This window comes from Poecilia formosa, unplaced genomic scaffold (genome assembly GCF_000485575.1).
Source record: "Poecilia formosa unplaced genomic scaffold, Poecilia_formosa-5.1.2 Scaffold129, whole genome shotgun sequence".
Taxonomy (NCBI): Eukaryota; Metazoa; Chordata; class Actinopteri; order Cyprinodontiformes; family Poeciliidae; genus Poecilia; species Poecilia formosa.
In genome coordinates, this window is record NW_006800068.1 from 1460746 (window position 1) to 1487392 (window position 26647).

A 26647-nucleotide genomic window follows, 5' to 3' on the forward strand; every position below is an offset into this window, starting at 1 on the left:
TCTCTGTTTAAGAGGGAAAGAGCAAGAGAGAACAAGTGAGAATGGGAAAAGGACACTTATGAGTAAAAGTCAAAGTACCAAACAAAAGAAATATCAAATGTTAAAGATCGATTATCAGTGTAAAAGAAGAAAAAAAAAAGTCTGAAAGACAGATTGGAAGCTGAGAAAGCTTTTTTTCTTTTACAGCATCTTGTTAAATTTGGAAATTTTTCATGCCCAAATTTTTAAATAAAAAAAACAGCAATGCTTCTTAGTTGTGAAGGTTCCTGATGACTGCTTTTTTTTTTTTTTTTTAATTTACATGTCCTGAAAAAAAAACAAAACACCCAGACATCCCTCTCATCAGCAACACCCATTAGTTCATTGTTGGCGATTCCAAGACTTTCCCATAATTCCTCTAACATGTTCTGTGTTTGCCTTAGGGTCTCCTCCAAATGGGGAGACACTCCATGTGTTACAGAGATTTCAGTAGCAAACAGCAACTACATCACCAAAGAAGAACTAGACAGACAGAGAGGGGATGTGCGCTGACAAATGCAGTAAAAGCCGGCGCATGTGGTTTGCTGTCTGACTGAACTGATTCAGCATGCGGCAGACACCACTCTATTGGTATGTGCATTATGTTTCCCCGTATCAGTGAGTGATGGGCGCTGTCGATGACTTAAGAAGCAAAACATTTGAACAGTATTTTAAAAAGAAGTGTGATGTGTTATGACAAACTTTGTATCTCTTACATCATTTCAGACATCATCTCAAATGTCTGAAATTGGGGTTGTGTCCACTGTTCAGTTGATCTTGTCAAAACTGAAAGAGTCAGTTATAGACATGATGCCAGCTGCACAATCCAAAAATCATGCTTTCGTGGAAAGGGCGCCAGAAATAACTTATTACTGCAGAACAATGACAGGTTCAGTTCATAGTTTGTCACCAGTACTGCTAAGAATATGTGCTTGAAAATGTCCATAAGGGGACATTTCACAGCTACCATTAAGACAAACTTGAATTTTCACTTGGTAATTTTTTGGAAGCTTCCTCACCTTTTAACCGTAAGGAAGTATACATTTTAATGTGTAAAAACTTGTTAAGACCTGTGTAGTCGTACAAACCGCAGCTTCAGGTATAACTATGAACATGAGAGACAAGGAAACTGCTGCATCAGTCACGTTTTACACGTAACTTGGTTTCCCGCCAAGAGGAAAGAGGATATTACTGGGAAAAGCGAGCGCCACGGATGTAAGCCTCCAAAGCGCCTCCTGCAAACTGACCCCGGGTGAGTTACACTTAATGGATAAATTGGCCGAACGCAAAGTGACAAATAAAAAAAATAAAAAACATCAAAATCAAAATGCTGGTTGACACAGGTTGGTTGACTGCACCTTCACACAAATCTAGTTCTTTCAGCTAAAGGTTTGGCAGTGTTAGTGAGTGTACACCCTGTTCTTGGTTCACCTGAAAATATGCAGCAGTAATTGTCACCGCATAATATCTGTTTGAATAGCAACAGATCAGGAAGAGCACGCAATTATCGTTTGCAGTTAAAATGCTGCAGGCAGGTGATGTTCAGAGTACACTTGATCAAAGCATTATTATAACACATTGCACCCAATCAAGCATCACTAAAGGAGAAGTACCGTCATGGAACAAGAATACTTTCACTAACTTTGATCACCTGTTGGATCAGTAGCTTCACTGAGCTTTTTAAGTGTCATTGAGTCACTTTTAATCCATTCCATAATTGGACTGGATTACAAAGTGAGAAAACTTTAGGTGGGGTCATTGGCTTGATAAGTCAAAACTGGTGTCCTCAACAAGAACCTGTTCAGGACAAGTTTGTCTTGATGTCCACAAAATGACAACAGCAAACCTTGCAGAAGGACTATGGTTGGTGTGTCCAAGGTAACCAACTCTGGCTCTGTTATTATCCTGCTGAAAGGTAAACTCAGGGTGGCTAAAGATTTAGGTCTTGTTTCGGTCGAAGGGAACTCTGATGTGAATACATATGTAGATGGAAGCGGATTGGAGGCCGCTCCAAATCAATCAGACAGCAGACTCTGATCCAAAACTGCTGCTTGTGTTCTCATTAAAACCAGGAAGATGGAGCACATCAATCACCCCAGACCTAAAATTAACTGGCTCCCTGAAGCTAAGAGAATAGACCAAAAAAACTTTTGTTAATCACTAAACAGCTTAGCACCAGAATATATGAAACAGCTAGTCATCGTATCAACTCAAGTCTTCTGGTTTTAGTTTACTCTGCATTCTCAGAACCAGAATCAAACATGCAGAAGCAGTGTTCAGTTTTTATGCTGGACAAATCTGGAACAAACTTCCTGAAGACTGCAAAACAGTAAAAAAAAAACAAAAAAAAACAACAACACAGAGTTCCTTTAAATCAAGCCTTAAAACCAATGTTTATACAGTTGTCTTTGATTAATTATAACTGGAACATTGAGATGACATATATTTGATAAGTATTTGACAAAACGTAATGTTTGTTGCTTGTATCATAATTAGTTATTGTGACATACTTTTATCTCCCAGTTTTTTTTGTTTTTTTTTTTGCCACATGTGTTTAGCTGTGATACTTTCCTGGATGGGGCGGGGGAGAGGTTGCCTAACATACTGTTGCCAACAGCATAACAGTAAGGATCACATGAAACTAAATGTCTGGAGTTTAAACAGGGCTAACTTATTTTAAAATGCTGTGCAATGATTTTCTTTTCATGTGTAATCAGATGTGTAGCTATTTCAAGCAACCTGGAGGTGTCACAATTATTCCTCAACAGAAATTACATTTTAGACATTTTTAAAAAAATGTATTTTCTTCAGATTTGTAATGTTCATCAACATTATCGGTTTTCTGATATGCACTCCTACATCAGCTCTGCTTCTTTTCGAGTATCTGCTTTGTCTTCTGAAATTCCTATTCAACTGTGGCAGATGTTCACTTGAACGGCACCAGGTTCTTCTGGAGCCCTATTTCTATTTTCCTCTCTACTGTTGCTACATAAATGCTCAGTGTGAGGAATTTGTCTAAAGCACAAAACCCAGACAACGCTCGCAATTGTTCGTTGACGTTACATGCTTGTCCAGAAGCGGTGCTGCAAGTCAATGACTTGATGCAATCTTCTGGGTTTTCTTTAGAAACATTTTTGACCTATTTGTCTTTGTTTTTTGTTGTTTTTAAGTTACAACATAGTTGTAGATTTACAAGTGGAGTTCTACTGCAGACAGCGAAACAAGTTGGAATGAAGCAAGATAAAAAAAATAATAATAATAATTCCAAAGTCATGACTAACAAGTTCAAGACCACGCTGTGTTTTGCTTTGAACACATTCTTGCATGTGTACCTTTAGACCTACACTAATTCAAACTTGACATCTGATTCAGTTTATTTCAAATCAGGTTAACACATGCTTTCTCTGGGTTATTTACACAAAAAGAACCCCCATTTGTCTTGAAAACTGAGTTGAAAATATTTTGAGCTTGGTTTTAGTTTTTTTTTTTTTTCTCTTTTATTCCCAAAACTATGTTGTCATCGGAGAAGGATTCCATAAAAGGAAAGCTCTCAGTATGTGCAGCCCATTAGACGGCCTTGTGAAGGCGGGACACAAAAAACAAAGTAGCTGCAGTCGATTGGTTGATCTATAGCTTCAGGCGGGTGTGATGTCACAGAGCACGCTCCTTTTTAATCCCAAAACCCAAAACACAGACCTCAGACACAACACAGACAGCCTGACTGCGCACTCACCTTTATTTTCACTGTTTCACTCACCTGAGAAACTACATGTTACCGTATGATATGTGAGTATATCATTATACGCTTAAAATTGCAATCACATTGTTGGTTAGACGCTTGTCTTTCCTTGCATGGACGGCTTATGTTCTTACTTTGCTATTTGCTTTTTCAGTTGCAGATCAAGCCGACTCAGCTCAAAGCCCTTCTTCCTAAAGAACAGAAAAACAGTGTAAATCTGCAGCGGGACAATGAGTAGCTTAAGGTAAGTTACTATTTTCAATTTCAGATATCAGGCATAATATTAAGACCACCAGAAGTGAGAATAATTTTGTCATAGTGGTATACAGATGCACATAAAAACAAGTGACTATTTTGACTGACAGTTAATGAAGACAAATGTAGGAATTTGAGCTAGTTTAACTAAAAACTAATAGCGATTGCGAGGTAAATAGGTCAGGGCGTTTGCAAACTGTAGCTGTTGTGTTGCAGTGTCTATCAGAAGGGGCCCAGGGAAGGAACTGCAGTGAACCTGCGACAGGGTCACGGCCAAGACACATTGATGGATGTGAAGTGAAAAACGTGATGAATCACATTTTCGCCTACATTATGTAGATTATCTGGGTGTGTATGCGTGTGCTTGTGTCTTGCCTGGGGATAAATGGCACAAGAATTCACTTTGGCAAGAAGACGAGTGTGCGGAGGTTGTAAGGTTGCGTTGAGTAAAGTTTTGCTGGGAAAATGCAGCTCCTGATATAACTGTGGATGCTACTTTGTTGCCTACCTAAATACCTATATGTTAATACCTGTGTTTTCTTAAAGCAAAAATATTGCAACTTGCAACACAGCTAAATAGCTTAAACAGCATAATAATTAGCTTGAGGTCTTTATTTGGGCCCCAAATTTTAATCCACTTACAAGTTCACTCCATTAATGCCCCACATTGCAAATTTGTGTTAGCGTGATGGTGCAACAGCACAACATTGGGGCTCTAGTGCTGCCCATGCCTTCTTGGGCAGGGCGATCAGCACATTATTAGACATGTGGTCGTTTTCTTATGCCTGATCATGATTTTCTTTGCTTGCATTCACACAAATATGATTATGCTGAAAATCATGCTGCCATATTTATAATCATGGTTGTTTTGAACCTTCTCAGAGTTCTTCACCCCCATCCCGTCGCCAAACCAGACAAACTGTCAGTGAACCCTGGTCAGCACCAGCCTCTTCATCAGCCACCGATCATGGCACCTCTGAAAGTAACGCAGCGATTTTATCCACCAAACGACTATCCACGAAGAGCCAGCCTTCGCTTTGCACATCTGTCCTCCTCTCCACCCTCGTCATACGTGCCTACATCGCCCCGGAGCTGCTTCCGCAAGTACAGCTTCAGCGCGCACAAGAAACGTGTGATATTTGCAGATGAGGTGGGACGGGCGCTGACCGTTGAGCATGTATTCACCACCGAGCCCCCGTCCCCGCCCCCTGCTCCAGCAACAAACCCCTGTCCACGCCCCTCGGAAGGCCAACAAAATCCAACAAACAGAAATGGATCGCTTACGCCCAAGTTTCGCCTGGGCTTCCCTCAGCCTGCAAAGGACTCTGACGCACTTATTGCTTGCCTGCAAGAGAAATGTGTACAAATGAAGAGCTGCAGCATTTCAGACAACACCTTGATAGGTGAAGTGTGCGTTTTCCATAGCTGCCCAAAAAGCACTGTCAATATGAAAATGACTTTTGATTCATGGATCACCCTCAAAAACATTCCCTGTAAATTCCTGGAGCAGAGGCGAGTCAATGGCCTTGACGTAGACGTGTTTTTCTTTGAAGCATGCTTGCCCCAAATTACAGACAAAATAGAGCGGATTGAGTTCTGCTTCACATCCAGCCCAGGGCTCAGCTCTGTGGTGCACCGGGATGACAACATGGGGCAGAATTACAAAGTCCTGAGGGAAACAGCCGGGTCAAGTCCAAGCAAAGACTATACAAAGCAGTTTTACCCCATGCTTTCAAAGTACCAGCCACCTGTTTATCCACAGTTTTCTTCTTATCTCCGAAACTGTGAGAATCTGACATACCTCCACAGTCATCTGCTAAGCAGTGGATTTAGGTCTGCAATCCGCGCACCACTGTGTTGGATGGCGTAAAACATCCAATATGGTGGCATGTCAGCACAAATATGATTCTGGATAAAGAATACCCTGTTGTAATGTGAATGATGTATTATTAAATTATTTTTATTTTTTCAACTTCTGCTGAAGTGAGTTTTTTTTTTTTTTCAACTAAAAATAAATGTGTTTGTGTAAAATCTTATTAGCAAATACATTCAAGAAATCAGTGTGTGTTATCTACATTGGATCAGATTCCTGCTGTGTATCCATTTGTTGAGTCAGGCATACCAGACAGAGATGGGTCAACAAAGCAAAAAGGATCTTCTGGGAAACACTTTGGATTGAAGAGTATGTCCCAGACACTCCCTTGGCTTCAACATTCTTGGAATTGTTACATATTGTACCATAGACAACTGGTTTGACAAATTTGAGACAGTACGTACTTTGCTTTTGCACGGACTTGTTTTATGGGGAAGGGTGGAGTCAGTACAAAACATCTTAGCAACTACAGTGAGAAAGTTCTCGCTACTCTAGTTTCATTTCCACCCAGGTCACACTTTTTTTTTCTTGACTCTTAGTTCCTTGTGGCTGCTGCTGTCCTATTTCAACCTAAGTGAAAGTTTACAGGCTTGTGGTATCAGTTGAAATGTTGTATTAGATCTGTTTACAGTTACCTGATCCTTTTCGCATTTTGTCATTTGTTTTAAGAGAAATGATGCATGGTATTCATTTTTTTTCCTAATAAAAATCTGAAAAGTGAGGCATATATTTTTGTTCAGCACAACTGAGATAATACTTCAAATGCAGCTGCAAGGCTGTTGGTATGTTTCTCTCAGCTTTGCACATCTAAATAAATTGCCTATTCTTATGCAAAATCCTATCCAAACTAGCTTCAGCTCAGATGTGACAAAGAGAGCGTGAACATCTTTTCCATAATCTTTTGTAACATCTCACAGTTTTTCTTCTGTAATTGCTCTATGTTTAAGCTTACTCCATCTTCCCATCATCTCTGACCAGCTTCACTGTTACTGCAGAAAAAAAAAAAAACCTGCATTCCCACAGCATCATTCCATCACCTCCAGATGCAGTGTCACTTTTCTACCGTAGACCGGTATTCCTTTCCATCCATCTATTCTCAAACACACTTATCCTTTCAGGGTCAATGGTGTCACAGGACAACACAGAGACAAACAGGACAAACATGCACAAACACATTCACACGTAAGGAGAATTTAGAGAGACCAATTAACCTGACAGTCCCGTTTTTGGACTGTGGGAGGAAGCCGGAGTAGTCAGTTCTAAATTCCCTCTACTGGCTACGGGGAGCCAGTGGAAAATAGACTTTTAGTATTTTATTTACTGAACTGCTTAGCACCACAATACATAAAAAATCTGCTGTTGTTGCATCAACCTTCCAGACCTCTCAGAACATAAAAGCAAGTAAAGAATTTTAAAAATCACATTATTTTCATTAACATTCCACAGTGAGGTACTTTTTTGAGTTATTTTTAACATACGACTCTAATAAAACACATAATTTTGTGGATGCAAATGTGACAAAAGGAGAAAAAGATCAAGGTTTATTGTAAGGCATTCCACCTGCACCCTATTTAACCCAACCCTAATACCTTATTGCTAAAGGAGAATGTGTGAAATGCATTCATGTAGCCATTCCCATGCAGTTGGTTTCATTCAACATTAGGGTTTCATAAAATGTTTTCCAAAACAGATACAAATAGGACAGGCTGGATTTAGGTTGCTGGGTGTTATGAAAGGGAGGGTTCTCAAAAGTTATATAATTTTTCTTTTTAAAACAAATTAATTCAAGCAGTAAGTTAAAGCCCATTTAAGAATCAGAAAGCATTGCTATTACATACACCTACATGCAAACTGAAAACAAAACAGATAAGGAAGAGAAACCTTGTGGACTGTCCCAGGGGAACCCCAGAGCAACAAATCCAGGAACATTAGACAGCATCAGTAAACACAAGCACTCTGGAGTGTTCACTGTATTGCTGTCAAGCAATTTAAACTGGTAATTAATCACCACAATTTTTTGTACTTAACCATGATTAATTGGAGATTTTGGTGCAAGCTGATTTATTTGGTAGACTCATTACATTTTACTCACATCAGTGATTTTTTCAATTATGCTCCCTACAACTGCACATCCAAAATAATTCAAAAATATCAGAAAACAGTGCTCTGAATTCTTGAATTCTCGTATTTGAGAGTAAAACATTAGTTAGCATCCAGCTCAGGCGTCTGACTACGAAAACACATTCCCTACAACCAGTTGTGAAGCGTCGGAAGATACATTCACTCTCACGTTTTATTTGTATCTGCCAAATTATATATGAGCTAAATTAGCACCGTTTATTAGCATGTGGTATTGCTAATCGAATTGATGTGCTCAAACGTCACAGTAGGGTAAAATTAAAATACCTAATCTGACATTGGCACGTCCGTAAGCTCAGAGGTGTGTGTTGTGCATGATCTGAGAATTTATATGGAAGCTTGTTTAGGTATAAGCAAAAGGTGTCAGCATACCTGTGGAGGAGCGCTGACAGGTTCTAACCAAGTCCTCTGGGTCTTATATAACAATAATTAAGAGTGATGTTGAACAAAGATAAAGATCAATTACCAACCTAACCAAAATGAAACCTACACCAGTCATAACACCTGTGTCTAAATGAAGCCTATTGATTCTTTTTTTTATTTTTTATTTTTTTTTTGTGGTTGTGTGGTGTTGTGCAAACACTGATCTGCTGAAACTCTAACCTCTAGGGAGTGTGGATCACTAAATCCTTTCATAACAGAAACCCAACTACATATCTCATGGACTGAGGAAATGTAGAGTCAGAGGAAAGGCTAATTAGAGGAAAGTAAGGAGCGATTCGATGTGAATTGTAAGGGAGTAGTCAAATATGACAAGCATGTGCTTCTCATTCAGCATGACATAATTTAAATATGTGCTCTAAACTGCAGTTTGGGGAATATTGTTATCCGCCAATAACATCCTGGAAATAAAAGGTAGAATTTGACTTTTAAGACTTGAACCTGAAATAGTAATACACAAGTAGATTGGATGAAATAATAGTGGAAAGCAAGATGCTACCTTCATCAAACCACCTACTCAGAGAATAATTCCTTAGCAGGCCTCTGGAGAGTTAGATAACATGCTGAGGAATCAACTATATTGGAGCAAGAAAATGATCTTACTGCCTCTTCAATACCTGTGCTGGATATTCTTGTTAAAAAATCTACCAAAAGGACATCGTCTGAAGTTAAAGATGCTAAGGAATTTAACTCAAAATCTGAGTTACTAAATTTGTTAGAATTGTTGTCCTGTGATATTGATTTCAACTGCAGTCTCAAGTGCTGTACTGCCTCTGATTGCTTTTCTTACTGGATTGCAGTTTTCCTCTCCCTGCTGAAGAAGTCCATAGCATAACACTGCTACTAGGACCCACTATGAGGATGGTGTGTAAAGGAGCTTTTCTTTTCTTTTTCTGCCACACTATGATACTTTGCATGCAGTCCAGAATTATGTACACAAAAGTAGACTCTAGTTTATACTTGACTGTGTAGGGAAACATGTCAATGTATTTTATTTAGGGTATCAGAGTAAATGGAGCTAAACAAATGCATCAAAATCTACTTGGATTTTTATTTGTAAATTGTCTAAAAACTCTGTATCCTTTCCCTTCCGCTTCACCGTTGGGTAAAACCCTGTGTCGGTCTGCCGCTCGAACATTTGTGGTTTAAATGTGGAAAATAAAAAAAAATAAAAAAAAAACAAATACATAAAATCAATAAATTGCAAGAATTATGAAGACAGCTTGGTTACGAAGATATCCCAGCAGCATATTTGTATGCAGTATCATCCATCTTTGCCAGCATACACCCATACAATGAATTGGGATATAATCTACAGAAAATTTTGTAAACACATGGAGTCTTTATAACTTAAAATATGTACATGCAATACGGTTCTTATTTGTTAAAGAAGAAAATTTGTTTGAATTTTTCATAAATCAGTTTGGGTGTTGTACAGGAAAACTGATACCTATCAGCACTACTGGCACTTTTAGTTACCATAACAGCAAAATATGTACAAAGGGCGTAACTTGAGGAACTTTCAATAGTCTAGTATCACTTTTTTGTCAGTGTGTGTCACTCCTCTCATTTTATCTTTCAGCCAGCAGCAGCCTCAGCTGGACCACTGCCTGAAGTCGGCTACCAGCTGCCGAGCTTACGCATTGTCTGAAAAATGGGCTAAAGAGTGATTCAGTGGGCTGCAGGCTCAGCAACGAATCACAACGAGCGAGCGGTGGGTTGCTAAAGTAGGTGACGCACTGCCAGGCTGAGAACATAACCAGGAATGAGGTCATCTTTGCCTGTTTGCCAAACAGGTTGGATGGTGACCAAAGTCTATGTGAATCTTCATTTCAGTTGCAGTTGCATAACCATCTTGTTTATGATTCAGATACTGGCACCATAATTAAAATTAATGAAACTTCTAAAGTTTGATGTCATTTTCACAGATAAAGGCTAAGCTGTTTTCAGTTATGCAGTAGGAATTTAATATCATTGCAAACGTTTTGTAACCAAGTCATGCTGCCAGGATGATGCAATCAATTGAAAAGCACCAGGACAGTTACATAAAGATTGGTTTAACATTTTGTCACTTTCCTAAAATAATGGCTAAAGCCATTTTTTGCCAAAAGTGTTTTTTTTTGTTGTTGTTGTTGCCAAAATCAGTTTTGGCAAAAAAAAATAAAAATAAAAAATACTAAGGTCATTGTAACAATTTATAGACCACTTTAAAGCAGAAAATGGAGGATTTGGGTAATGAAAAAGAAAACATTTATTTCCCTCTGGGAAAAAAAGTCATTTATTATTTCTGATTATGTTACATAAAGTGAAAAGAACTGTTGTGGAGCAAGTCGATGCTGTTCTCTGTCTTCCGACACACTAATGGGATAAATGAGGAACAGCGCCCTCTGCTGACTGCAAACTGCACTAAAAATTGCAATTACCATCACACTCAAGTGGATGGTAAACATGATAATGACATTTAGGGTGAGATATAGCAGCAAGTCCAACCAGAAACATCCAGATGGAGAAAGGATGGACGCTTAAGAGACCACGCATGAATCACATCATTAGTAAATGGTCCTGTAAGGTCACTGTGACTCAGAATGACGCCAGATGAAGTAATATAGCAGTTTGTAAATGCAGGTGGCACAGATTCCTTGCTTGACGCAGCTGTTTGTGCAGGACTCTACTGACACCGGTCACTTGGCAGGTGCTCATGCTCGGGGTTCCACTCTGACCTGCTGAAACACTCTGCGGCTTTGCGGTCGCACTCACAGATGAACATCTCACATTCATCGTTCTGGTCTAGAAAAGAGAAAGCAAGAGTTTCAGTCAGTTTTCAATCTCTGACAGCCAGGTAGTACTGGTGAGAATAGTGCAATGACAGGGTTGTCAACTTCTGAGCAGAGCTCAGAAGTCAGAAGTGAGGAGTGTGTATGGATGGAGTCAGTAAAAAGTAGAATGAGTAAATCCACTATGTACAAGTCAATGACAGATTTGTAGCACTGCCTTCTCTGTTTCGAGTGAGAGTTATCACTTTGAAATGACGGAAAAAAGCTTCAATCTCACTATCGAGGAGTGACAGTTAGCAACTCTAGAAAAATAATTTTTAAAAAGTCAACTCACTTGTACAAGAGAGCTTTCTGTTAGCCTCATCACAGGTGTAGGAGTAAACCTCAGTATAAGGGTTATCCAGGATGGGCCAGCACTCCGGATGCTGCATGGCGTCACTGTAACACTGGTCATGAATCTGGCAGCACCTGTATGGAAAAAAAACAATGTCAAGCACTGCAATCTTTAAAACAAACCTATAATATTTTTAAGTAGTGTTAGTGTGAGGCGGCTTAAATAATGACCTATCCAGATCATCAACGGGTGTGCCAGAGCCTCCGTATCCACAGTAACATCCATAGTCTGCATAGTCAAGAGCAGGCCAGCTATCAGGTAACATACACAGGATCATGGCCCTGAACTGATGGAGAGCCTTGTAGTCCAGTGAGTGGGCTGTAGAAAAATAACATCACATGATAGTGACTTAAGTGTGAATATGTATGGTAAAAAGCATTTAGAATTTTTAAATTGTTTTATATTTTGCCATATCATCACTGGACATTTGGTGACACAGGTCACAGGTGACAGATCAACACAAAATCACTCATAACTGTCAGGTGGAAGGAAAATTATTGATGTTTCTACACATTTTTGAATCAAGCATTCAGTTTCTATGCGCTACTAATCTGGACAAACTTCCAGAAAACTGTAAAGGAGCCGAAACACAGTTCAAAAATGATGACTGTATGTTTTTGTGATGTAAAACACTCTAAACTGCCTTGTTGCTGAAATAAACGTGATTTGAAAAACAAAAAACAAACTTGCAGATGTAATTGAAGAAAAAGGAACAGCAACAATGAAATGCAGCATTTACACTTTAACTAAATCCAAGTGCATTATGTTTAGCTATCGCATAGCAAGACAGTAAAATATATTGGAGTTTAATTTTGTATTTTGAGAAAACTGAATATTTTAGGGGGTATAAATACTTTTTACAGTCTAACAATTTCTGTGAAGATGTACTCACCTACAGAGAGACCAACAGTCAAGAGGAAGATCGTCTGAAAGGCATTCATTCTGTGAGTGAGAGGCTTCAGTCACAAAGTGACTTTCACTCAAACACAAAGTCCCTTTATATACATCATGTGTGGGTCCTTGCTTGTCAGCTGTCCATACAGCACCAGCTCACACGCATTCACATCCACAAAGCAAGCTAGCATGTGCAAAGGTTAAATATTTCTCACACCTTGTAAGCTCCGACCTCCTATGGACAAGCTCCCTGCCATGAAGTCATAGAATCTCATTGCTGATTCATCAGTATGGCAAAATGACACTTGCTTACACATTCTGAACTAAATTAAACAAGAAAAATCTTCATGTTTTTCTGTAGTAATTAAAAGGTTCAGACTGATTTTGTGTGTACATGCACTCCCTTCTTATCCTATCCATGCGTTTAGCTGTCCAGTTATTCAACATTTAAGGGGAAACACATTTAGAGGACGTTTTTTTCTTTTTCCCCCCACAAGATGTCAAACTCTTGTTGAAGCATGTTGTTGCAATGACTCATAAAATCTACCAACGTACCAAGAGTACCACAACTGAAACTGATGCACACATTTTCACAATCGTTTTTCAATGAAATCTTCAATGGTACACAGTTGAGACAGAAATTATTCAAGCATCTGGCAAATTTAAAGTTATTTTTAATTAACCAACAACGGAGCTATAGAGGAATCAATTCTTACTTCAATTTAAAAAGTGGACTTTCCACTTAAAAAGTGGAAAGTCGAAACTTACCTGCAACTTCCAGCCAGAAGAAATATGTTGGTCAAATTAAAAGATGACATCAATCAATTTTGGGATGAACTTAAAGCAGCATTTTCTGAGTCAATAAAAGTTTAATTTAAAAAATATAATTAATTATTTCATTTTTATTTTTGAAGCTCAGATTCACAAAAGGTGCAGGCAGCAGAACCTGGTACTTTCCAGTTTGCAGATCCTCCACCAGAGGGCAGATTTCATGCATGATTTCTCTTGTAATCATGTCCTGGTCCACTTGGTTTGTGAGGCTTACAGCTACATAGTTTACCTGTTTTTGCCCACATTAGTCAAGTAATTAATCAATTGCCTAGCACAGTTTAGAAAGAAATATAGAACTCATCACAATACTATTTTTTAAATTGAACTTTGAATATTCAACATTCCACACTCTGATGAACAAAACAGAGGTCAACAGTTGGATGTGATCTCAATTTAATCTTCATCATGCAGACAAATGAAGAAAATATGACAGCGGTATCAGTTCTACTCTCCCGATACATTGTCATGTTAGTGCACGAATTCAACATCAAATCAAGAGTTAAACTTTTGATTGAGTGAAATGGATTTTACCATACAAGGCAATCAACACAATAAAAACAATATGGATCAACAGAATGAACAACAGCATCTAAAATATAAATAATATAATCTCTAAATGCTCTAAAAAATATATTATCTCTGCCCTGTGTGCTCGGCACTCCGTACATTATGTCCCCATCAACACAAACAGCAGAAGACAACACACAGACAAGTGCCTCAGTGCATATGTTCAGTCTGTAACCTGAAGGTTCACATTCTTGATTGGTGACGTTTTGTTTTGTCTTCTCGACCGTGGGAAAGTAAACAGGAACCTTATTTACACATATTTCTATCAGCGTGATTAATGAGTGCAACTACTTATATGTTTCGATTTAAAACGTTTCAGTGTCCCACCAAATCATTATTTGCTTTCATATTCTACAAAGCAAAAAAATATCCCTGCAAATTAATGTACAAGGAAAGGCATGTTAAATAGGAATGTAATAATTGACACATTTACAACCTTAGGTGGATGTTTACAATAACTACATATGCAGAGTATAAATCACTATAAGAGTGCTCATCTGTTTTTAGTAGTGCTTGAAAATCTAACAACTTTTCACTGTTTTTATTTTAATTTATGAAGTTATTATTCTGAAGATCTACAATCTTTTCTTTGTTGCCTCAAAGTAAATGTTATTCTTACTCTACATCATCTCTTTTTGTTGTATTTTTTTTCTCTCTGTCAGTCTGCCGACTTTTTAATGCAAATTCTAACAAACTAAAAAAAAAAAAAAAATATTCTCTTTTCACCACACTGACTTTTCTTCTTGCAGACTTCTCCGTATTGCTCACTGTGTTGCTTCGGGCGTTCGACCCACACACTGCATCGTCTCCGAAGGCACTGGATTGTAACTTTTGAGGGGGCTGTGGATGCAAGTCTGTTAGCAACGGCTGATTACCCACAATTCTTCACTCGGCAGAGGATGAAACTGATGCAGACAGCGACCATGTCTGAGGCTTCAGCCTGATAAGATTCAACAACTCTCAGTTTGAGGTTCTAAGTAATCTCCTTTGGCGACCAGATAAGACTCTGATATTCCCTCACTGCCAATCTGGACCCGTCTGTCTTCCTATAGTCACATTTTGATTAAATCCAAGCCTGACATTTTCTCTTTAAAAAGTTATTTAAAAAAAACAACAACAAAAACAGGTCATTCTGGTCATTAATGTTAAAAAAAATATTACAACTAAATTTTCAAGCGCTACTGGTAACAGTTTTGCCTGTAACAAAAAAAAAAGGGTAAAACATTTAACTGTAATGCATTTCAGTGCTGATGTCAGAAGTTTATAAAGCTAAATGTCACGTCATCAATATTTTTATGAATATCCTCTCAGAGGACATTAATAATAATATTTGAAATGTTCTGTATGTTTGACGATGTCTCTGAAATGCCTTTCAACTTGTATAATTCAATACAACAAACCATCTCTAACGAACTGTAAAGAATTGCAATTTTGTGATTATGTTTATATTTCATTAAAAATCATATCATTAAAGTCCTTCATTCATCCCACTTCATTCGCTGTTCAACTTGGATTGACATGAACAGGTGAGGGATTTTTTAACAGGTTTGGTCTAATTTTTCTATTTCATGGAAGAAACTCAGAAATATTCTGCACACTTGGTGGATAGTTCATGTGGCTGGAATGAGACGTGGCCATTAGATGGGCTTATACAATAAAGTGGTGACGTACTTCTTCTTATACCGATGTGTCGCGCTAAGCACCATCACTCCATCCTGTGACGAAATAAACACAAGACAGAGGAAAGATTAATCTAAAAGCATTTCACTTCCGTAACTTGAGGTCATCGGGTGTAAAAAAGGATTTATATCCTTTAAATTTTTAACATTTTCTCATGTTACACCCACTAATTACAATGCATTTTGTATGACTTTTATGTGGCAAATGCTCAACTAGTACTGCATCATTGAAAAGTAGAGAATAAAACGATTTTCAATAGTTTTTACCAATAAAAATCTAAAAACTGTGATGTCCATTTGTGTTTGGCCGCCCTGATTGGACTCCTGAGTGAAATCCTTATGATTCCAGTAAATGTAGACGACAACACCTGACCTGTCACGGCAAAAGAATTTGCTGTACAATAAATTGCATCCCTAATTACTGCAATAAACGTCAATATTGCTGTTTCGAGACCAATTTCAAATCATATACTTACAACGATATAACAATGTACGTCAGCCCTCTCATAGACCAATAAACTTAATGTTTTTAAAGAAGTTGAAGGTATTTTAAATATCCAAATAAAACACAACCAAAAACAATTAACTGGATGGATGGTGTCTCTGTAAACAAAATGTCCACTCAAAAAAAGTCATCAGAATGGAAATTGTCTAGCTCATTTTAATTTATGGTGCCTTTAACTGCCTTAAATTAAGTAAAAAGAAAAAATAAAACGGTACAAAACAAATACCTTAACTCAACATTTTGTTGGAAAGAGTCGAAAGCTTATCAACCGCACCCTACCTTAAAAGGAAAATCACATTTAGCTTCTCCCATGTGAACTCGGCTCGTTTGTTTTCTTCCCCCATTAAGTCTCAAACTATCGTCTCTATTTATACGTTGGCATGCACTTTCTGGTTGTTTTTCCACTTAAGAGCGGTGCAGCAAGCTCTTAACTGAAATGCCCTGACTGAAATGATCAGTCAGGGCAGATCATTTCTGCCCTGACTGAAGGGCAGAAATGATCTGCCCTTCAGTCTGTCCTGCAATCCTTGTGCCAGCATCTTATCACTGCTGGCATTCCACAGATACGATCCGCTCTGCAGGCTCAGTACATATGCCTGCTATATGTGGTAGCAGTGAACATTTTCTGGGAAAATACCCATAAAAGCTGGTCATTTCTCACAATGATTTCCCACACCAGCGGTCACACAGTGAGCATACATTGACAACAGATGATATATATTTGTTTGTAGTTCGGTAGTTCAGACAAGTATGAACCGTACCTTAATTGAAAGCGCGTAAAGGTGATTGAGCATGACGTGGTTCGGCTCTGGAAGTAATGCAGGGTCACACTGAAGATAAGAAAGTGGGAAAAAAAGACAGTAAGTAACAAATGAAAGAAAAATACCAGAGCAGATTTACGTTGCACATTAGATGCACTGCGTCTAAATAGGCCATGTAGTTTAAAACTTATAGAAAGATAAAGAAAAGCAATCACACCTTGTTTCTTTGGTAAAATCTGTAAAAAAAATGACAACCAGAGCAATCCTGAATTAAAATCTGATCCACTTACAGATATTCCAGTGTCTTTGTTGAGAATGACTTGGAGAAGGTGTGGAGGGAGGATAGGTGGGGACTTAAACTTTTCGTCCTGTTTGGGGACATAAGCGTCCTGGTGATATGGGCCGGGAGGAGAGCTGGACAGGTCTAAGAAAAAAAAAAAAAAAAAAAGAATGGCTGGACTAATACAATAAATCTGAATAATATTAGGCAATCAAAAGAGTTTTGCAAAAGTATTCACATCCGTTAAACTTTTAACATTATGTCATGGTGCAACAAATGCAACAGCTTGGCCTGTAGAATCCAGTAATCACTTAAATAGACACTGTCTGATATAATGAAGAAAAAAATATATTAAAAAAATCAAACTTTTCGAGTGGTCTAGTCAAAGTTCAGGGTTAAATGTATAGACATTGAGTGGCGTTGACGTTAAAAAAGCCATTCGTGCTCAAAAATGCATCAATTTGGCTGAATTAAAACACTTCTGCTCCAATCAGCACAGTACTCTGAAAAGATCATACCAGCAATAAAACCTGCTGGATTATGTGAGGATATTTGGATTTTCCCATGCCATTAATGTGACATTGTGCTGCTGCAAAAACATAAGTTTACGGCATTTAAAAAATAAAAAAAAATTCTTATAGTGCATGATCAATCACTTTATGTAGCAAACATACAAAAATAAAGACTTGTCTGCATGGTATTAAATTTATGCTTTTAGAAACTAGAATCTACTTCAGTAATTTTCTTTTTTTTTTTGCTTTTAGAAACTAGAATCTACTTCAGTAATTTTCTTTTTTTTTTGTGTGTGTGTGTGATCAGTTGTTAGCTCTCACCTGACACGTCAGAGGATTTTTGCGAGTCCACCATGAGAGCATCAAACACCTCGAAGTCAGTTTTCTTCACCTGGATGATATTATTAACGGTGCCCAGCTGGCTGGTCACAACAGGCTGTGAAAAGCCATGACATGGTCAAATAAACAAACTTCACAGAGGACACAAAAAGAAATCCTCTAGTTAAAGCAATGCCACATTCCTTGTAATCCGAAACCCAAGTTAATTATTTGATCCAATAATGACCTCTCCCACTGTACATCTAAAAGTGCTTTTAATTATAGGAGCTACCAGAAATAACTGGAGAATTTGCACTTTGTGCAAATGTAGAGTGAAAACTATAACCTGAGGGGATCAGCACTAATTAGCCAAGAAGTGTGTTAGAAGTGAAGCAGAAATCCTTACAAGGTGTAAAAAATGTGGAAGCAGCAGAGAGTTAAAAGCAAAGATTCATTATAAACGTCTTTGAAAACCCGATTTGACTTTTTCATTAGGATCAGTTGAGAAGTGGGACACATTTTCTGAGACACACTCTGGTATTTGCGGAAGTTATGGACCACAAACGCCCAGAATGATTTTTTTTTTAATGGTGTAAATGAAAGTAACTAGCCTTCAAGGAGCACACATGGTTTTAATGGATTAAAAGACTAAATATTTTTACCAGAAGACATGACTAAATATTCAAGAAAGTTTAGAAATCATAAACAGCAGAAGTCAAAAACCATCATGTGCCAAAAGAGCTAAGCGCTCAAATTTAAATGCTTAAAATATGTAGTAGAAAAAGTCTGAACAGATGTAACAGCTTACCTCCGTTGGGTCGTGGGTCCACTGGCCATCCACATAAAACTTGTACTGATGCTCTCCCTCGGGTAGATCTACAATTGCCACAAATGTGTTCTGACTTGAAGGAAGATAATAAAAAAAGAAGACATTTAAAAACAACTGCAAGTATAGTTATTAATACTAATAATTAAACATTACTAAATTATGGAGGATGTAGCAGCAGAGTTTAGGACATTGGCCCCTACCTTCTTATTAGGGGAATCTTATTGGCCCAGTTGTTGAAAGACCCAGAGAGGTAGACCTCTTTTCCATCCCCTGTCCAGCGAAAAACAGTTGGTCGGTCGACAGCCAGGCCTTTATCGTCTGCTTCCAGGTCCTGCTGCCAGGCAAGGAACTCCTCCTTCCCCAGAGGGGCCTGAAACACACGTCAGAGAGATACGATAGATCCTCCTTTTACCTTTAATAGGAAATGTGCCTCTGAGTAAACATAAGTGGATACCTTCATGTCTTCTCCGTGGAAAATGTCAGCATCCTCTGGGCTGTCCATGAGGATTTTGGGTCTCTCTCCCTCTTTGATCCCCCGGCTGTCTCGCCGCTGAGCCTTCTCGCCGTGGCCCATCGCAGCCCGCTCGCTGCTCGTGTTCCCCATGGTTTCGTTTTCTCGTAGGCCGTCACGAGGTCACTGCGAGTGGAGTCAAGAAGTTGTGTAAAGCCATCGGAAACTCTGATAAAGCTCTCTTTTAAACAATTTAATTAATCATTGACAGCTGCTGTGGGAATAAGGTCTACAGGAGTTATTTAATTCAGTTCCTAGGTGCAGTGGGCTTAATTTTCATGTTACCAGTATGATAACATACTGGTAACATCATCACACAGATTTATTGACTTTTAGACAATAAAAACCATGAAGGATGAAGGAACTGAACAGGTGAAGTATTTTATCAGAGCTGCTTGTGTTTGTTGTTTTAGATTCAACATGATCCTCACATTACATTTCTCCCAGCGTGGATTCTTATCTCTGTGAAGGGCCTCGGGGTTTGTGTGGAGAACCTGTTAGTTTCCTTGTAGCCAACCACAACCTCTTGTAAGTATTCGTTATCACCTAAAATAAGCATACAAATGAAATTCCCTGAGATCCAGCTGTCGGAGGATCTCACAATCGACTCACTGACTGAATGGTGATCAGGTTCTAAGGCTGCAAAAAAAAACAAAAAACAAAATCCTTAGGGCTCTATCTCAACAGTTGATATAGGTGTTTGTGCTGATATGCTGTGTTTAGTTTTCCAGAAACATGGGGCGATGCATTATAAGCGGTGCCTAGTATTGATCAATTCACCCATGTAACTACATAAGCAGCAAGGGGATGCTTTTTCTACTCTTAAATATGAATAAAATATTGGGTTAAATTAATTGACCAGGTTTGTGGGGTCAGTGAGGAGAACAGGAACCTCGCGATTCTTCACAGACCACCATTTTGAACTTTACTGAAACTCGTACACAACAGGATTATTTGGTAAATGTTAAGGTCATTTCTGTATAATACAGCTAATGTTCCAGTGTTGTGTTCAGGAATTTTGTTCACATAAAAGAACATGTGTGTGCAATAAAGATAATCCTTTTTTTAATCTACTACTTCTCTTCATATTTGACCAAAGAACTGGTTTTAAAGTAAGCGTAAACAGACTCTACAAGATATTTTTATAACGTGCACTTGAGTTTTAAGATTATATTTTTTTAAGCTTTGTTGTCTTAACATCTTATAAATAAATATAGAAGAATGGTTATGATTAGTCGTGCTTTCCATAAATATATATCAATTTGTTATCCTATTTTAGTGCAATAAAAACGTCTCATTAAGCCTTATAAGACTGCAGTATTTATTGTTTTCATCTATAAATTCATTATAATTCAAATATTATGCTACGTTGTATAGCAATCCAAGTTAGAAGTGTTTCCGTTCATCTCTAAGGCAGGTTTAGCACTAGACTTAATGATGAATGTCATTTTTTGAGGTTAAAGATGATAACTTAATAGTCCGTTTTACTGGATAAAAAGCAAACAAACATTATTGCGTTAACTCAGAGCTACATCAGTTCATATTTGAGTTAAGAGTGGTTTAGCAAAAATAATCCAAACGTAGTTGTTGTTTTCTAAGAGAATAAGCAATATTGCGCAGCTTCTGTGCATATTTTAGGAACTGCAGGGTTAAAGCTAAATATAAACCCCGACGTTAATAATCTCCATCACTGCTGCTTCCCAAGCTTGTTGTTTGTTGGGAGAGAGCAAACCTGCAGAGGGTCCAAGCTAACATGTTGGACTGAAGCTAACAGGGCTCCATCAGTACGTCGACATTCGCTTGGTAAGAGGCTGTCTAAATACTACAGCTTATGAACACACAGGTATTGTTACAAAAACAGCTATTACAGATGCACATGGACGTGTAAAGTTTTTTTTTCTTGTTTTCTTTACCTCAGAAACGTTTATCGTCGAAGATGCCGGTGTCTCATAAACCCCATTTCGATGGATTCTAATGCAAAACACTACAGGGTCCAGCAAAACAAATCCGCCCCCCATCTGCGCAAGCGCACACGATCTAAATGAAATACACAGCAACTGAGAAAAACCGGTGCACGTCCAATATTTAGTCAACTCTTGTTAAAATTATGATATAAAAAGTATTCCCTAACTTTGACCAAATGCGTTTATTTTTGGGTTGTTTAAAGGAATTCGCGTCTTTGAGGTAATAGATGTAATTCTGTTTAGCCAACACTAGATGGCAGCGTGGTTCAAGTGCAGTACATTATGTTAATCAAGCAACACTTCAGTACCTTTACAAACATTTTCTCAACCTCTGGACTTGATATTTTGTTACATTTTAACAACATAAGTGCATTTTATTTGGATTTTATTTGACAGTCCAACAAAACGTTGTACAGTTTTGTGAAGTAGAAAAAAAGTCAAATGATTTTCTAATTTGTTTAACAACTAAATTCCTTAGGATGTTGTTGTCGTTTGCATTGGTCAGCCTAAATCTATGCATTTGTAGGTTTAAATTTGATCTTATTTTGCTCTGCAAAACTTCTGAAGCTCAGTCAGATTGCTCAGACATCAGTTGAGAATGTCAATTTTTAAGTCTTGCCACTGATTTTCAGTTGAATTTTGCTGAATACCCTTTGATTAAAATCCTTCTATTGAAGAGTCATCGTCCAGCTGACTTTCCATCTGCTTCCATATTGGATTTTTGTTTCATTGTTTCCTAGTTATACTGACAATTTTTTGTTGAGTTCATTAATTACTTTTTTTTAAGCTTGTTTGTTTTCTAGAACATTTTTTATACAAATATTGATTGTTGAAAATGCAGAGTTTATCTTGGACGGTCTTAAGAGCCAAGAGCAAAGAGTATTAGCCCAGGATCAGAGGTCAGATACAGACTTTTTTTGTATTATTTTTGTCTTAATATTAGATAATGGTAGACTATATGGCCATAATAATTGAACACTCACATATTTGTTAGAGTTGATCAAAACACTTCTGAGTGAGGTTACTATAACCTGCAAATTGTTATTATTAAAAATCAATTTTTCATAAAACAGCTCAAAGGCAGGTGGAGCTCTTGTGTTAGAGCATCTATTTTCTCTCGTAACAGGGTAAAAAAAAAGTAGATGAATTAACTACTTTCAACAGGCAGTAAGAGCAAGATCTGCAAGTTAAGCTACACACCTATTGTCAACAATGACAATTCCTTTGAGAGTACACTCTTGCTTGTTTGGAGCTTTCGGTCTTTTAAATCCACTGGAATTGTTCTGTCAGTCCGTCCTTCTACTTTTAGCAGAGTTAAGCTTGCAGGCAACGCTGGAAAAAAAAAAATCCAACTCTGTTTTTTATCTCCTACACAATTTTATAACGGCATCACTTTTGTTTTCCACCAAATGTTCACCCATAAACAACACCCTAGCACAGCGAGATTCTGGACACAAGCGGCTGTAGATACTGGAGGATTTGGCACATAATGAGGAGCTGTTTTTTGTTCTTGTTTTTTTGTTAGAGGAAGCCTTCTAGCAGAAATGTTTGATAGAAGTTTCATTGGACTGGCTTTATTTTTAACTGGGAAAATAATGTCTCCCACCAAGACTTTTAGAGTGGACACAAGCCTAATTATTGGCATGGACATAGTTTACTGTGGTGCACAGATGTCTATTCACAGCGGGTGTTCATTTCTAGAAATCTAATTCTTTTCTGTGCTGCCTTTATGTCTAATTTTACAAGCTGAGAGTGTTTGCTTTTTGTATACATGCATGTGTATCCCTCTGTCTATTTGCATATCGTGTAGACAGAGCAGCAGGAAGATGCATGACCCTTCTTAATGACATCTCCAGCTTTCATCAAACGTCATTAAATTAACTTGGTCTGAAAATACCCAGAATGGATCTCAGGAAGCATGCTGCTGTAATTGTCTTGTGTCAGCTGCAGAGGCCAAGGGGGTTCCAAAAAAAAACTCAGTAGAGAAGGGTTGTATGCTTTCTTTATTTGTGCTATAATATTAGGGGGGTGGAGGGATTTGCTGCTTAAAACATGACTATAGAGGTGTGGTAGGTGGGTGTTGTTTGCTGCTAGTTTTGATGAGTGCAAAAACAGTTAGCAATGGTGAGACACAAGCTAATTTGGAGAGTTATTATACAATGCCTTCCAAAAGTATTAACAACCGTTAAGGTTTTGCACATTTTCTCATGTTAAAAATACTCATGTTTTTTGTATTTTATGTGTGTTTTTTGTGGTGGACATGAAGTAGTGTCACAATTCTAAAGGTAACTGGAAAATGAGGACATGTTTTCAAAATGTTAGACAAATAAAGATCTGAAATGTTGGTGTGCATTTGTATTCATTCCCCTTTACACTGATTCCCTTCAATAAAACACTTGCTTTCAGAAGACTAAATGTAACATATGTATGTAAGTGGCTCACTATTAATAGGTTGCAGTTTTCTATCACACAATGCTTTTTTTCCAGCTCATCGTATAGCTCACAGAGCACTGCTCAATCCATCATCTGTTGACAGCCTCTGATGTCCAAGCTGAGTGTTAACAGTAAAATTCCTCCACTCAGCAAATTTCCTACTTAAAGTGAGCTTCCGTGTTCCTTTAGGGATTTATTTTGGCCTCATCCATCTGTTCTGTCAACACTCACTGCTCTTTTGTTTGGTTTAAAAGGCAGACATTCATCCTCAGCTTGTGCCCAGACATATCTCAAGTCCTAAACTCTGGAGTCAAACAACGGTTGTTCAACTGATTATTTCCCTGAAGTCAACTTTTAGATTTATAACATTCATTGGTCAATATTTCTTTTGTTCTGTCTTATAAAATAATTAGAACTAATCCATGAAGAAAAGGTTACTTTGGTTCATCACATGTCACCTCATTACATAAAGCTGTACTTCGCTCGAAAATATACAAATTCAGAAATGTCACGCAAATCTCCTGTGTACTTGTCTTCTTGAAATTGCAACAGGGATGACTAGTTTTTCCTTTTTTCTCACTCCTGTAACAAGCTAGAGGTGCCTCGGCTTTACGCCACGCTGCAGTGAATACACTGCAGCTATTTTGGAAAGAAAGAAAAAAAAAAAGAATAGAGCATATGATGGGTAATTGGTATGACGCTGCTAATTTGTTAGGGTCCAAAACTTTTACTGAGTATTGTAGAATGAATTCTTTTATAATAAGTTGCTTGCGGTAGACTACAGAGATGACTAAATCTGCAGGTTTCTCTACTTCTTCACCCAGAGTTGCTTGGCAGACATTTCGACAATAGAAGCATAGCTCAGGAAAAAAGAATATCAAGAAACGTTCTGCAGTTTTTGTCACTCATTTCAGAAAGTGAATCACATAGAGTGAAATATTTTAAGCAAGATTTCAAAGCATAGCACGGGGGTGGCAGTGGCTCGGCAGAGCTCGAACCCTGCTCGCTTCGTTCCCACTGGTAATCAGAGGTGAGAAGATTCACAAGGAGTTAACTGGACTGAGACTGGAGTCAATACATCCAGAGTCACAACACACATGAATCCTTGGCATGAGGTATAAATGGAGTATTTATACCCACGACTGACTCAGAAAAAAAAAGCCAGTAGTATCTTATTCTGCCATTGTTGCTCAGTGCGCCAAAGTGCTCCACTCATATTAAAGTAAAATTTGCATTTCATTTGGAATTTAAGCTCCCAAAGCTGTGATGAAGGCTGCAAAATATATAACCATCATGTAAGATGCTTAACTGGAACAATTAGTAAGCTGCTCTAATCTTTCAATTTCAGTGAATACTTATTTTGTGTAAAGACTTTGCAGGAAGAAAATGCACAATCAAAAGCTAAAATATACTTTTTACTTGTCAGTTACTTTTCTGGATGGGGTAAACTTTTTTTTTTTTTTTTAATCATTTGGAAAGAAAAAAGGTACCAGAACCAAAACAAATATTCAAATACAAAATCATATACTGCTGGCTTTGCAGTCTTTTCAGGGAAATGTTTTCATCAGGAATATGTTTTCAGTTTATTTGGGTTAAATAACCAAACTCATTCACATTTGACCAAGTATTTTGTGCATCAATTAGCATGGTCAAGAGGATAGCAATTGAATCCGTTATGAAACAATTACATAATGTGCCCATCAAAACCATTTTTCTCCCACACTTTTTGCATGCTTAGTTCACTATTTCAACCGCCTGACTTTCAAGTTAATATTTGGAGTAATGTAACTGCAAGATTGAACTCCAGTCATTTTATACACATAATGAAAATGTAGCAAGTGTTTAAAACCTATCTTACTGCAAATTAAAGTTTTTATAATCCTTTTTGTGGGAAGTCCTCTTATCAAGAAGAAGGTGGCCTCATGGCAGACACGTTCTTCCCCAGGACGTTGGGCCAATTTAAGGCTGAGAGTTTTTAACACTCAAACCTCAATCTACAGTTTTAAGACTGAATCAGTTTAAGGAGAATTCAGACAGAAGCCAGTTCATGTTATGTTTTTGCAGTTTGATTATTCTGTGTTCCTTCGTTTCTTCATTTGATCAGTCTTGTTTCTGTTTTATTTTAGTTCAGTCCTTCTTAGTGTTTCTAGTCATGTTTATTTCTTGTCTTTACTTATTCCTTGTTACTCTGGTTTAATAATGTTTCTTAGGTGGAGTTATTATTTAGTGTTAGATTCATTTCCTAGTCCCTTAGGTAATCTCTCTTGCCCCTGTGCCATTTTTTCCTCTCTCTCCCCCCTCACACCTGCAGCCTGTTAGCTCATCAGCCCAGGTCTTTTGTTCCAGCGTTCACCCTCACAGTATTTAAACAGTATATAGACCCTGTTACTTCCCTTTCTACTCTGTGTTCTCCTTGCTGTTTTTTCCTTTGGGGTTATGGTTTGTGTTTCAGCTCTGGCTCTCTGTTATTGCTGTAAGTTTTTTTTGGTTTTTTTTGTAATTTCTTTCATTCAAACCTTCTTCACCTACAAGCTGTCTCTGCCTTTCTGCAATTGGATCCACATACAAACACCTCCGCATGACGGACAAAGGTTGAACATTTTTACAGTAACACTTTTTTGTTTCTGCTTGGACTTGCAAGTTGTATATCATTGCTCAATGTCAAATATGTTTTTAAAAAAGAAGTGTGAGAATAAAGCAGCTAAGTGTGCAGCCAATAATGTAATTTCCTTATCTGAGGTATCATTGGCATAAATTACAAAATACAGCAATAGTGAAGTCTTGAGCTTGAATGTGATCTCATATGATGAAGAGGAGAAAGCCTGGTCATATGTGGCCAATGAGGTATAGGACGGGCAGCCTACCAGTTTGATTCTGCCTGATGGTAGGGCTCTGCCATGGATGACAAGGTTAAAACTGTAATCAAAGCT

The 26647-nt window shown here is 37.9% G+C and overlaps 3 protein-coding genes across 5 annotated transcripts; 1 reads left to right on the top strand and 2 right to left on the bottom strand.

Moving 5' to 3' along the window:
- The first annotated feature begins 3695 nt into the window (after positions 1 to 3695).
- Positions 3696 to 6606, top strand: LOC103144576 (protein phosphatase 1 regulatory subunit 3B-like). Its single transcript, XM_007561628.2, has 3 exons — positions 3696 to 3804; positions 3912 to 4001; positions 4895 to 6606. The coding sequence occupies exons 2-3, from the start codon at positions 3988 to 3990 to the stop codon at positions 5880 to 5882; spliced, it is 1002 nt and encodes a 333-aa protein (XP_007561690.1). The 5' UTR covers positions 3696 to 3804; positions 3912 to 3987; the 3' UTR covers positions 5883 to 6606.
- A 4113-nt stretch (positions 6607 to 10719) lies between these two features.
- Positions 10720 to 13638, bottom strand: LOC103144577 (phospholipase A2-like). Its single transcript, XM_007561629.2, has 4 exons — positions 12526 to 13638; positions 11804 to 11951; positions 11574 to 11707; positions 10720 to 11252 (listed from the first exon to the last, which is right to left on the bottom strand). The coding sequence occupies exons 1-4, from the start codon at positions 12572 to 12574 to the stop codon at positions 11134 to 11136; spliced, it is 450 nt and encodes a 149-aa protein (XP_007561691.1). The 5' UTR covers positions 12575 to 13638; the 3' UTR covers positions 10720 to 11133.
- A 98-nt stretch (positions 13639 to 13736) lies between these two features.
- On the bottom strand, positions 13737 to 21350 carry prkab1a (protein kinase, AMP-activated, beta 1 non-catalytic subunit, a). Of its 3 annotated transcripts, none has more exons than XM_016676178.1 (9): positions 21234 to 21350; positions 19757 to 19866; positions 19264 to 19446; positions 19010 to 19179; positions 18789 to 18882; positions 17984 to 18098; positions 17161 to 17294; positions 16871 to 16939; positions 13737 to 15640 (listed from the first exon to the last, which is right to left on the bottom strand). In XM_016676178.1, the coding sequence occupies exons 3-9, from the start codon at positions 19411 to 19413 to the stop codon at positions 15563 to 15565; spliced, it is 810 nt and encodes a 269-aa protein (XP_016531664.1). In that variant the 5' UTR covers positions 19414 to 19446; positions 19757 to 19866; positions 21234 to 21350; the 3' UTR covers positions 13737 to 15562. The 3 variants fall into 3 exon arrangements, with proteins under 3 accessions (XP_016531664.1, XP_007561694.1, XP_007561693.1); XM_007561632.2 differs by having other exon boundaries at positions 19752 to 19866; XM_007561631.2 differs by lacking the exon at positions 19757 to 19866.
- Positions 21351 to 26647: the final 5297 nt, after the last annotated feature.

What these genes read in the sequence shown, in the direction of transcription:
- LOC103144577 (XM_007561629.2), bottom strand. Translation starts at nt 12,574, where the DNA reads ATGAATGCCTTTCAGACGATCTTCCTCTTGACTGTTGGTCTCTCTGTA. An exon ending in GACTGTTGGTCTCTCTGTAG is followed by an intron (nt 11,952 to 12,525) that starts GTGAGTACATCT and finishes ATTTTTCTACAG; the next exon opens with CCCACTCACTGGACTACAAG. An exon ending in CCCGTTGATGATCTGGATAG is followed by an intron (nt 11,708 to 11,803) that starts GTCATTATTTAA and finishes TTTTCCATACAG; the next exon opens with GTGCTGCCAGATTCATGACC.
- prkab1a (XM_007561631.2), bottom strand. Translation starts at nt 19,413, where the DNA reads ATGGGGAACACGAGCAGCGAGCGGGCTGCGATGGGCCACGGCGAGAAG. An exon ending in AAGATTCCCCTAATAAGAAG is followed by an intron (nt 18,883 to 19,009) that starts GTAGGGGCCAAT and finishes TCTTCCTTCAAG; the next exon opens with TCAGAACACATTTGTGGCAA. An exon ending in GGACCCACGACCCAACGGAG is followed by an intron (nt 18,099 to 18,788) that starts GTAAGCTGTTAC and finishes GGCTTTTCACAG; the next exon opens with CCTGTTGTGACCAGCCAGCT.